At 41.0% G+C, this 12,369-nt stretch overlaps 1 protein-coding gene across 1 annotated transcript in view; it reads left to right on the forward strand.

The window, feature by feature from the left end:
* Positions 1 to 2,086: 2,086 nt before the first annotated feature.
* foxo3b (forkhead box O3b) overlaps positions 2,087 to 12,369 on the forward strand; it is an 82,601-nt gene continuing 72,318 nt past the window's right edge. Inside the window, exon 1 of the mRNA XM_088932070.1 lies at positions 2,087 to 3,687. Within this exon, the coding sequence (XP_088788196.1) occupies positions 3,112 to 3,687 (576 nt within the window). The 5' untranslated portion in view covers positions 2,087 to 3,111. The remainder of the gene's footprint in view (positions 3,688 to 12,369) is intronic.

The raw sequence follows: 12,369 nt of genomic DNA on the forward strand, positions 1-12,369 counted from the left end.
GGCCGAGCAGTGAAACACAAAAGGCCAAACTGTGCCACTAATAGGCTGCAGCTCTGCAGACCATGTGCAGGCCAGCTGCTGCCTTGCATGACACAAACAGTGGCACTGTGGACTAAGAACCCTGCTCACCATTTGCCAGAGCTGCCGATGTTTCCAGAACAAACATTGTTTTTCCAGACCTGGGATCCATTAATTCCTCTTCAGTCTTTGTGTTTATTTGACCTTCCCTCATTTGATCCACGATTATCATCTAATAAGTGTTGATGAAAGTTATTAGTGTTGTCTTGACATGTGTTTGTATTTATGTGGTACTATTTCTGTGACAATCGGGTTTTAAACCCTGGTCCTTTTGTTTCCCTCTCATGCTACGTTATCTATGTGTGCATTTCTTCAAGTCACAATGAATTTGATGCTAAGAAAACCCATCCCCAATGTATCTATAAATCATTCGTTTTCTTCAGTGTGGTCTTACACTGACACATTTATCACATGGACTGCAGATAGCTTCAGCATTGATCTCCAGTAGCATGATGTACAGTCTATATATTGCTGATCGATAACTCAAGATTGCTATGCAAGCCAGTCTGGAATGGCTTTTGTTAAGGGGAAACATTTATTTGCAAGGTGGGCATTTTTTTCTTGATACCTCGGAACATGCAACCTTAATGCATCTCATCAAGCATCTCATCTCTTATACAACAGCCGTGTGGAGTAGCAAACAGGCCACAGGCAAAAACTCGACATTTAAAATAAGAACATGTATGCAATTTAAACACATGCAGATTTCATGTGTGCCAAACTTAGACACTACCCACGGTTCATTTTATTCTGACATTATTTAACACAATATGCAACTAGCTTTGATCAAAGTTTGACAAAATAATCTAGGCATACATACTAATCTGATCCCTTTTCTGATAAACTCCCATTGTACTGCAATAGTTACACTGTCTGGTATCTGTGATTGTTGATTTTCTTTATTTAGTTGAGTGCCCTGCCTTGACTAGGTTAAAGACTTTAATTTTTAAATTAATTTACCTTTTCTTTTTTCCTACTTACAACTGACTGCTGTGTTGCCTCTTCATACCTACATTATTTATAGGATTAGAAATCTGAATCTATACTTGAATCTGTCAAGAATGTGGTGAGAGGTGAGCTTGGTTTGCACTGCCCATCAGTGTGATGCGTATATCTATTTTTGTCTAGGAAACACTCTTCAAAATGATCTTAAAATGAACAGAATATGCTACTTTTTACACAGTTAGACTCCATTTGTAATTTGTGACGACGTACTATTCTGGAGAATCAATTAAGAACAAATTTTCATTTGCTTTTGACAAACTCTACATTTACTTAACTTTAATTTTTTATTCTGAAGACACATTCGTAGAGCAGAGCATGGGCTGCAGCAATCTGAATGTGCTCAAGGTTATTTCAATCCATGATTTGAACCCACGACTGAACCATCCGATCTAGAGCCCTAACCACACTTCCACTTTGCTTTTCTGTAAGTGTATCTGTCTTGGTAAGGAACTGTGCCACAGCAACTACATTTTCAACATTGCACTTGTACATTCACAATTAGTTATTTAAACAATCTAAATGCATAGAAATATAGACGGACACAAAAAAATGCAACATAGACAATGTTTAGTGATCCTACACCCTAAACACCAAAAACAAATTGGATTTCTTTCTTTTCCTCTCAATTAGCAAAACTCTTAAAAAGTGGAAAGGTATATATGTCTCTAAAATCCGTTCATGTATGACTGCATCATGAAAATAACGTCACATCCACGAAACATCCCGCATTGAAACTGTTTCCTTTGACATTCACGCACAAGACTTACTATAGGCTTGCCTGGAAAATCTAAAAAGAAGTAACAATCCTTGTGACACGTTGACTTGACCGTGAAAGACAAATGACCACCGAAGCATGTGGAGAATCTGCGCATGTCCCAACTTGTTCTGTAATCAGCCCGTACTGTACATTTGGCACCTTGTCTCTTTAAAAGGCGATGCCTTCCGTGGAATCCAGGGGGCAGGTCTTTTTAGTGCTGGGGTTAGGCTGAGTCTCACTATCTGTGCTGTATAAGTTAGATTTTGCAGCAGGCTGTCAGGAGACGGAATGTGGAGTAGGATAATGATGTACGTAAGTGGTAGGGGGTGCAGTGTACTGCCACTGTGAATTCGCATCTGTGTATGAAGCTGTGGTTGACGTCCTCCGAAATGCGAGAAGAGGAGATGTTTGCATTTTTTTTTATATTCGTTTTTTAAATGCAAAACTGTCAGGGAAGCGGGTGTCCTTCTCCTGTCTAGTTATTAAAAAGGACTTGAGTGAAGGGGAAATTGTCAAGATGGCAGCGGTAGGAGGAATAGGAATGTGCTGGCAGTAATCTTGGGTTTTTTACTGTTATTTTTTCCCAAAGCGATTTTCAGCGTTGCAGTCTACCTGGAGCCTGAAGAATGGATCTTTGAATAAATACGGACCAGCAAAGACAGACGCAATTGTAATTTATTTTTTAAATGTACATTACATATTTGTTTTCTGTACGGTGCTGAGGTGCGGAGAAGATTTGTAGTTAAATCGCATTGGTACGACGTTGGATCCTTCTTTTCTTTACTACGAGGACTGACTCTTTGGTGGTATACGCCGTAGTACTCATTGGATCCAGAGAAGTACAGTGTCTGGCCTGTAAATATTAATTTGCACAGCGAACACCTAGCGGAATAACTCGAGATCATCCTGGGATATACCTGTGGTTTGCAGCCGTACTGCAATTACACCACACTAAGCATATGGGATTTAACATTGGATGTGGGTATGGTGATGAAGAACGCCTCAAGCTGGAAGAAACTTACTGGGAAAAAAATATTTTGCTTTATCCAATTTGCATTTTTTAAAACAAATCGCCTCTTTTTATTATTCACAACCGAGTTTTTTTATTTAGAACTTGCATTTCGTTAGGCTTTAAATTTACGTTTACTTTCCCCGTGAACGCAACTTCTAATGTGTGAAACGCATTCATGGAATGCGACTTTGACAGGCATCCTGTAGTGATTTGTTGAGTGATCGTTTTGTGGCAGGGACTAACGAGAGAGCAAGAAAAGATGGCAGAAGCACCTCCCCCTGACCCTCTTTCCCCGCTGGACGTTGAGATAGACCCTGATTTCGAGCCACAGAAGAGGCCAAGGTCCTGCACTTGGCCTTTACCCCGACCTGACTTGCAGTCCAATGTGGAGAAGCCCGAAGCCACTGACACGGACATTATCCCGGAGGAAGAGGACGATGAGGACGACACTGCCAATTCTATGACCATCAATGCCAATGGCACCCTGAGCAACACCAGCACGACAAGGGAAGACCAAAACAGTCCAAGCGCCCTCTTAGTGGACGCGATAGGTGCAGCGGCGACTGGCCAGGAGAACGCAGGGTCCCCGCTCTCTTCCCAGTCCCCGGGCACGGCTGGAAGCGGCTCCAGCGGCAGCCTGGGGTCCCAGCAGCCGAGGAAGTCCTCCTCACGCCGGAACGCCTGGGGCAACCTGTCGTACGCAGACCTGATAACCAAAGCCATAGAGAGCACGCCGGACAAGAGGCTCACCTTGTCCCAGATCTACGACTGGATGGTCAGGTGTGTCCCGTACTTTAAGGATAAAGGCGACAGCAACAGCTCGGCCGGGTGGAAGGTAAGAACGAGCCCGCAGTGCTGATCACCAAAATAAAAACAACAAACACATGGCTTTGGGTCTCTGACTCGTTTCCGTTGGTGTGCGTGCGGTTCTGTCACACTGCTCACAAGCCGCACGCCTTATTTGAGTTTCATAGCAACAGCTGCAGCTGATGGGAATCGTTCAAAAATGAGCTAGGTTTTAACCCAGCTTTAACCACTGTATTCCTTGTTTGCTAGAAAAAAAAACAACCTTAAATTAATTCTAGAAAGAATTAATTGCCTCTGATTCTGAACGTTTCATATTCATTGAGAAAAGTTGACGTATATTTAGTTTTTTTTCTGTTTATGTAATGTTGGCATGTTCGATAATTTTTTAAAGGTTTGAGGGAAATTTTTTAAAAAGCTGACGTTTGCAAGACTGTGTTGTGGAATTTGTACTACACAGCTGGGCTTTCTGGTGACAGAATGATTTGAGGACCTGCTGGCTGCGTGACAGATGAGGGGTTAAAATGTCCTCCTAAGTGAAAGTTGTTAACCTTGTAGACATTCAACATTGACCGGGCACTTCAGCCTCATCAGAAGGTTGGGGGGTGAAAGGTTAAGACTGTCAGCATGTAGCGTGGGAGGAGGGCTCCTGAATTATTGCATTGGTTGAAAGCACAATAAATTATCAGGGCAAGAGAGTAATCCAATCTGGCAGCTAGGGAAACTATCTGCTGGAGACCTGATTTGTGCAGCATGCACTGTCACTACAACTGTCTGCAAGAAAGTTCAGTTCACGATTCTGTTTTGCTGTGCTGGTTAAACTAGGGTTTAGGCAGGGCCGAAGAAACCTTTTTTGCATGTGTATTTTTGTACTGTAATTTAAATACCAAAGACTTGCTTCTCGGCCTACAGTACACGCCTTTAAACTTCCACGGAAAAGCTTATACAGTGTAGGCATCATTTAGCTTGTAAAATCCAAATGTCCTACCCAGTCTGAAAATGAGAGGAGGCCTTTCAGCGTTTGTGGAAGTGCATTTAAAAGCAAGAATAAGAGTCACTGCTTTACACAAAAGCTAGTAGGAGCATGGAACGAGCCACCCAGCAGTGTGATTGAAGCCGATACAATATGTTGGTTTCATTAAAGAAACGTCTGGGTGAGATTCTTGAATCAGTTAGCTACTAACTACCAAACAGGCTAGACGGGCGGAAAGGCCTTCTCTCATTTGTTACTGTTCTTCTGTTCTTACAGTATGTCCTTTTGTAGTGGGAGAGAAGGTATGTGATTTTGTCACTGGTGTCTTGCATCCCTTTGCCTCATTTACTAATATCCTTCCAGATTTTACAATAATAAACTAAATGAGATGCAACACCTTGTTTAATGGTGTGACCGCTCTTAAAACTGAGGGAGCTCGAAGCTAGATTTTACACAAGAATGATCCATGGGATGACATCTTAAGACAATTCTTTTTTTATTTAAAAAGTGAATACTGTAAATCTGTGTGCCTTTAAATTCATATACAGTCAATGCAGTGTATGATGATACCTCAATAATGGTTCTAAGTCAAGGAGTTTTTAATAGGTAATATTTAAAATTCCACGTCGCTTCATGCTTTACTGAGGTGCGTCAGCATCTCAATTCAAATATCTCTGCTTATAAGTTAACATTTTCTAGTCAGGAATGACTGGACACGTAATTCGGAGGCTGCCGAGTAAAAGCCACCTGGTAAAAGCGCTCACTCACAGGAAGGTTGAGCTCAAAAGTCTCGGGGTCACAGGCTGGAGCCTGAGTCGTGTCACTAGCTGACTGTGACAAGATTCCCCGAGATGCTGTGTGCAACAGGCAGAGCAGCACTAAGGGCAGAATTAGGATTAAGCTCCCAGGGCTTTTCTTTCCTTAAAACAGGGACTCCACATGTCTTCCTGAATTCCTGTACTTCACAGAACCAGAAGACACAAATGGCATGTATGTGGAAGTGCATTTAACACCGAGAACAGGACGCCCCTCTTTACCTAAAGTGTCATGGGAGTATGGAAAGTGATTAGAAATATGAATTGTTTGAATGTTTTTTCAAAAGCTGTGGCTAAGGCATATTAAGTTTAAACATCACCAGATGTTCATGTCATTTTTTTGGCTTGAAATGTCAGTTTTGTGATTTTATTAGCATCCAGAGTTTCCTGTAGTTCTAGAAATTCTCGTGGAGAACCATGCAGTTTCCATGCTGCTGCACCAGGTATCCGTTTTACGTCGTTTCTTAATCGAGACCACTGTCCAATGTTTTTCTTAATCAGTTTTGTAAAAGTTATATCTTACTGAATTTGCCAAAACCAGAAATTACTGGCCATGGAAAAGTTGCGTATCATATAGGACTGTTCACAATAAAGAAATTACAGCAGAAGAAAAGGATGGATTACAGTGCATGGTGAATTCCTCATGGCATCCCAAAATGAGTTGCACTCATTCGAGTGTACTTTCACCCCAGATTTAAACTGTGTAAACATACATTAGTGGAATTGAGATGAGTCTGACCTCAAAACTAAAAAGAATATAAATTACTATAAAAAATCAAATTAGTTGACAGATATCAGAATTACAGTACAAATATTAAAACATTCCAGTTTCAAATTGCTGTTGTAATGGATGAATAGCAAGTTGGGAGGGGGGGTAATTTTGAAAAGTAGTCAGTTGGAAACGTCTAGTAAAATGAGGGACACTGAGTTTATTGAAAGCAAGGGCTTCCATTCAGGCGTGACTCCAGTGTTAAGTAAATATCCCAGGGTTTTTTGTGTCATGTATAAAATGCTGGACAGACCTGGTTGTCTCTAATTCTGGCCAGCATGATAGCAAGAGGAGAGCTCAGAGACTTTGAAAGAGTGGTGACTATTGGGGTGTGTTTGGCTGGAGCTTCGGTAATGTCAATTTGAGGAATGTAGCGGTTCCTAAGGTGATGTTGACATTGATGTCCGAGGGAAGGACATCCACAGCTTAGGGCAGCAGAGGATGAAAGTGTGTGGACTGTGGTATCTGCACCTTGATTTGAACTGCAGCACAACTAACTGCAAATTTCAACACTGGGTGCAAGCAGCCAGTTTCAGCAGAAGCAGCCCACCAATAACTCCACAGAGCAGGATACAACAATCAGGTTGCACTTCTGAAATTACATGGATCTCCATCAGAAAAAAACAAAACACTTATCACACTTGGCAGTGGTGCACTGAAGGGTTCTGGTGGTTTCTGTAATGTTGTAGGATGCATTTTTCTGACATAGTTTGGGTGCTCTCATTCCCTCAGAAGTCAAGGTCCATGATCATTTCTAATTAATGGTACTGAGTGAACATCTTCACCTCATGCTGCAGTGTTTCTTTTCTGCCAAGAGGGGTGTCTTCCAGGATGCCAATAAGCCCATCACAGAGCACATGTGGTTGTCCAGTGGTTTGATGAGCATGACACTGATGTTAACCACGTCATGATCTTCTCAGTCACCAGATCTGAACACAAGCATTTATGGGTTATTCTGGAAAGTCGCCTGGGACAGAATTCAGAACCTCCATTAACAAGCCTGATTTGATTGACCTCCTGTCGAATTCCTGATGCTGGTAGCCTTTGTGTCATAGAGCAGATGGGCTACACTGGTCGCACATGGTGGTCCAATGCCTTTTAATTGATTTTACATCAGTATTTCAATTTTATGTCGACTACTTTTATGTAATACATGTACAGTGTCTATGCAGAGTACCCCATCATCTCTTAAATAATTTTTATTTTCATATCAGTTTAAAAAATAGTAATCCCTCTTGCTTCTCTTTTTAAAGGTAATTGTACCCAACTCTGTTCCTGAACTTATGTAACTAAAGTTATTATATTAAACTGTATATAGAGAGTAAGGAACCTAATAGCAGTTTTGTTGAAAATAGCAAGGCTAACACTTGACTGACATAATAAGTGTGTGGGTGACTGCATTCATGTTTTTCAAATTTGCAGTGCTGTGAGAAGAAAAAAGAGGCTGTTTTTTTTTTCGTCTGAAGTGTGCCCAGGAGAATACATGCAAACTGCACCGTTAAGTCCTGTTGGGTTTCTTACTCTGTGTGTAGAAGGTGAACTGTGAAGGAATTAATGAATGTGGCTTATGTTTTTGTTTTTAAATTATCTCCTCTGTTAGGATGAAAGGAATTTTGTGTTAATTTCATATGCTACAATTTATGGTATTATTAGCATCAGTAGGATATTTTTCTACCATTTTATATTTTACAAACTTATTTGGTTTTTGTACGAGGCTCAGGATGAACAGAATATCACAGAGTGGCTGTAATGTCTCGGATTCACAGTGGCACAGGCTAAAGAGTTATACTGTAGCTACCTAGAGTGAATGATGAAGAGTCTGCTTTAGTGTTAAAAACTCATGGATATGCATTTGTTTCTTAAAAATGTGCACATAGCTCAAAAGCGATGGGGGCAGGAAGGAGATTTTTTTATTGATTAATAACACTGGAAATAACGATCTTGGGACTGATGTCAGGCATGCATGTCACCTCCATGCTATTTCTTTATTCCATTTTTTCAGATGGTTAAAATTGAAGTCATCAGTGGGGCAGGCAGGTGAAAAGATCAGCAAGAGGTCTACTGTCAATACGCGTTATGGAAGACTATCAAATGGGAGACCCCAAGTTTTATTCATAGTGCATTATAAATTAAATGTCAGCTCGGGTCAATATCTAGCTCTCTGTGAGTTGGGGAAAAAACATTTTCTTCTCATATTGTAATGATATGAATGTCCTCAGATGGTCAATGAGAAGGAATTGACTCGCAAGGTATAGGAATGAATGTGGAGTTTTGTACCTCTGTAATTCTTGTAGCTTACTGTGGTGTTTTTCTGGAAGAACAGGAGATTTCATGAACGTTTACCTGGCCCAAGTGCATATCTAGACCAGTGAATTATACCATGTCTGAAGTGGATTTTACCTCCAGGTTGTGAACATGGAAGCTATAAAGTTATTGATTGAAGAGAAAAATCAATTATTTCCCACAAGTAAAACGTCGGAGGGGAAAATATCTGAATTATACCTGCCATTGTTTTTCTGCAGAGCAAGTCTGTGAAAATCCCAGTTCAGATCACAACCTGATGTTTTGTTGATTTGTATCAAAATCATTTGACTGTGATCAGTAAGTATCAGTGCTATTTCTATATTGCACCCAATAGATGTACATATGAATGCATATTATTTTGGGACCATTAGATAATTTTGCATTAGCGAATGTTCAATAATGTCTTTAACTGGTATACAAAGGTGCTTTCACAAATGTTCAGCCATTACAATACCAAGGTACTCATCTGTAAGGACACTCATACTATCCATCAATCTATTTTATAACCTCTTTATCCAATTCAGGTTTGTGAGGAAGCAGGAGTCTATCCCGGAAAGTAACGGGCGCCAAGGCAGGATACACACCGGATAATATGCCAGTCCATCACAAGGCAGACACATGGACACAAACATGCACACACTCACACCACGATCAATTTTCCCAAAAGACAGTTAACCTACCACTATGTCTTTGGACTGTGGGGGGGGAAAAAACAGAGCACCTGGAGGAAAGTTATAAGAATACAAGGAGAACATGTAAACTCCACACAGATAGCACCCCAGGAATTGAACCCAGGTAGCGCTAACCACTGCGGTACCATGCTGCCCACGCTCGCACTAAAGCTGGCTAAATGATATAGAGAGCACGTAAATGCTGGGTTCCTGTTCTTAGAAGGTGTGTGATACATGCCATCATAAAGGACACTTTCTGGAGCATCTGCAAGTGCCTTGTCTCATTATTGTAATGTTTAGCACATCAGTCTTCTTTGTACTGTTTTTGGGATGTGCCCTGAATCCAAAAGCCTAACCTTTAACCATCTGTTTCCTTGGCCTACTTTTTCATTTTGAGCTCAGTCATGCCTTAAAAGGCGGACGTGAGCAGCCAAGTTAAAATAGTAAGAACGTCATTGGGCAGCTCTTTTTTTTGGGGCTAGAATCCCATCAAACTGCCGACTCAGGTGTGCCTCGATCTCCCCTTCAGTGCTACTGCCTCTTCACCGCTCCTTGCGCTTCAGAGGAGGGGCCCTTCAGCCGTGTTAGTTAATCGCTCGACTCTGAAAAGCCTGTGGCTGAATGTGCTTCTCCCCATTGAGTCCTCTGCTGGCCTTATTTTAGGGGGGCTCTCTGCTGAAGACGAAGGAATGCGACCGTGTGAAATTCCCTGTGGATCAGCAGTCAGTACCTCAGTGAGGTCCAGTCCTTGTGGTGTTTCCAAATGGTGGCGACATTTGAAATTTGCAAGGGTGCAAATTTTCGAAAAATGGAACTGCATGTTCAGAGTAAGAGTGCAACCATCTATATATTGTTTGTAGACATAGACTGGAGTTGAATTTGTAGACCTTAAAGGCTGATGGTATTCTGATTGCGCCATACAGTACATGCCTGGCAATGCACAGGTATTATGAAGGCTATCCCATAAAATGGTGGGCCCAACTCTCTGACAGATATTCCTACAGTGACAGTGTTTCATATGTAGTGTTTATTGTGTTGGATTCCCTCTAGTTTTTTTGCAGCTTAGGGCATACTTTTAGACACTGAAATGTCTTTGCGTTGTGAAATGTGTGGCATACAAAATAAACTTTAAAGCGAGTAAAAAAGAGAGTGGGATGATGGCACACCGGTTAGCCTAGCTGCCTTGCAGCGCTGGGGTTCTGGGTTCAATTCCTAGGGTGCTCTCTGTGTGGCGTTTTGTAAGTTCTCCCTGTGTTCGTGTGGGTTTTCTCCCACAGTCCAAAGATGTGCTGGTTGGCTTCTGGAAAGCTATCCCTGGTGTGAGTGTGTGTGTCTGTGCGTGGCCTATGATGGACTGGTGTCCCATCCAGGATGTATCCTACCTTGTGCCTGTTGCTTGCCAGGTTAAGCTCTGGCTCCTCAGCGATCCCGTATTGGATAAAATGGTTAGAAAATGGATGGATGGATGAATGAAAATGTAGCCGAGACGGAGCCCATTGTGGATCAGGACCCATTCTAAAGTTGCCTTCCCTTCTGAACCAATCAGGTTTACGGATGCGTATTCCCCGAGATCATGAGATAAATGCCATTAGTTCTAAGAGGACATAATTATAGGAGCTCATTTTCTACTGGAGCCCTGGCCGCAGCAGGCTGGAACATTGAAGATTTATCAGAGACAGATGAAAAAGTGGAGAAGATCCTTTAAGATAATGGATGAAAATTAGCAACAAAGAACAATCTAATGGCAATGAATCATAATCAAGGGAATTATATGAATGCCTCAGTACAATCTAATGTTCTTCCCTTCACACACTTCATATTATTTTAAATTTCGTTCCAGTGAATTTTTGCAGAGAAATGAAGCCATTTATACAAATTTACATTATTTTATTCGGAACCAGTAATAGGTTTATTCCATGCTGAAAAGAGAAGAAAGAAAACACAATGTTTCAGCCATGGAGCCTTCTTCAGGTGTGAGAAAGACAGGGCAGTAAGCCTTTTTTTGTCGGAAAGGATAATCTGTTTTTTGAGGGAGAAAATGGTAGAAAGCCTTAGTTTCTTAATTGTTATTTAATGAGTTCATTTATTAGGCTTTCTGTACTAATAAATGTATCACAGAGCTAGTCTACATTTTTCCTAGGTGGATTTCAACAGTCTTGTTATCAAAATTGAGATCCTGTCTACGGCTTTGGTGCATTTGCTGTTTCAAAATGTTTAATAAAAATAACGCATGTTTCTGCAGCATTCGTATTGCTTCCTTTTTGGAATGATTCACAACACCCGAAAGCCCTTCTCATCATTTGTTTCTGACCTTTCTGATGGGCTTCTGTTCAGCAGTCAGGTAGTTCTTAATCATGGAGAGAAGGACAGGCCCAAAATGACTGACCACAAAGTGGCAACCGCTCATTAGATACCAATACTGAAAGGGGTAAAAATGGGGAAACACAGGAAAGATTGTTAACATTGTGGAAAGGTCACATTGAATTCATCAAAATGCCATTCCTGTGCTTTCTACTCTTTAATGAGGCATATTGAGTGATACAGTGGCGTAGGGGGATTATTCTATAGAGAGTTGCAGCTAAAGAGGACAGCAGTGACTCACAGCTTGCATTCCAATGAGAAATGTCATACATTTATGTTTTTCTACTGTATTAAAGGAAATCAGGCAGGGCTCAAGCAATGTTGCACATTGTAAATTAGTGGTTCTTAAAGTTCTAGAATAACTGATCAAGTTTAGGCCCTCTCGGCGAATTCATAATTTACATTAGTTGGATGAGATGTTAACAACAAGAAGGTTGTTAATGAAAGACAGTAGTGTCAGAAACTGAAGCCTGCATTGAAGCCGAGCACTTAACAGCTGGTCCTGGTTTCTAATCAAGGATATCAATAATGTATGTACTGTAGCGGATAATTGAGCCCACAACTGTCTGGTTAAGAGTCCACAGTTCTGGCCATTACTCTACAGTGCCTGTTAGAAAGTAACTGCATTGTTTTAAATGTAAATGTCAGTTTTAAATAAAGGCTGCATCTCTGCACAGACACAAGTTTGCAATTTATTCCATGTATGTACATTGGTTCAACTAACTTTTTAATGATTAATTTAATAGGTGTATAATGTAGCAAAAATATCTATTTGAATTCACTGACCACTTTGGCAAGCAGGTCTTTTGAACCTGACCAT

The sequence above is a fragment of the Atractosteus spatula genome, chromosome 2, assembly GCF_055471065.1.
Source record: "Atractosteus spatula isolate fAtrSpa1 chromosome 2, fAtrSpa1.hap1, whole genome shotgun sequence".
Lineage (NCBI taxonomy): Eukaryota > Metazoa > Chordata > Actinopteri > Semionotiformes > Lepisosteidae > Atractosteus > Atractosteus spatula.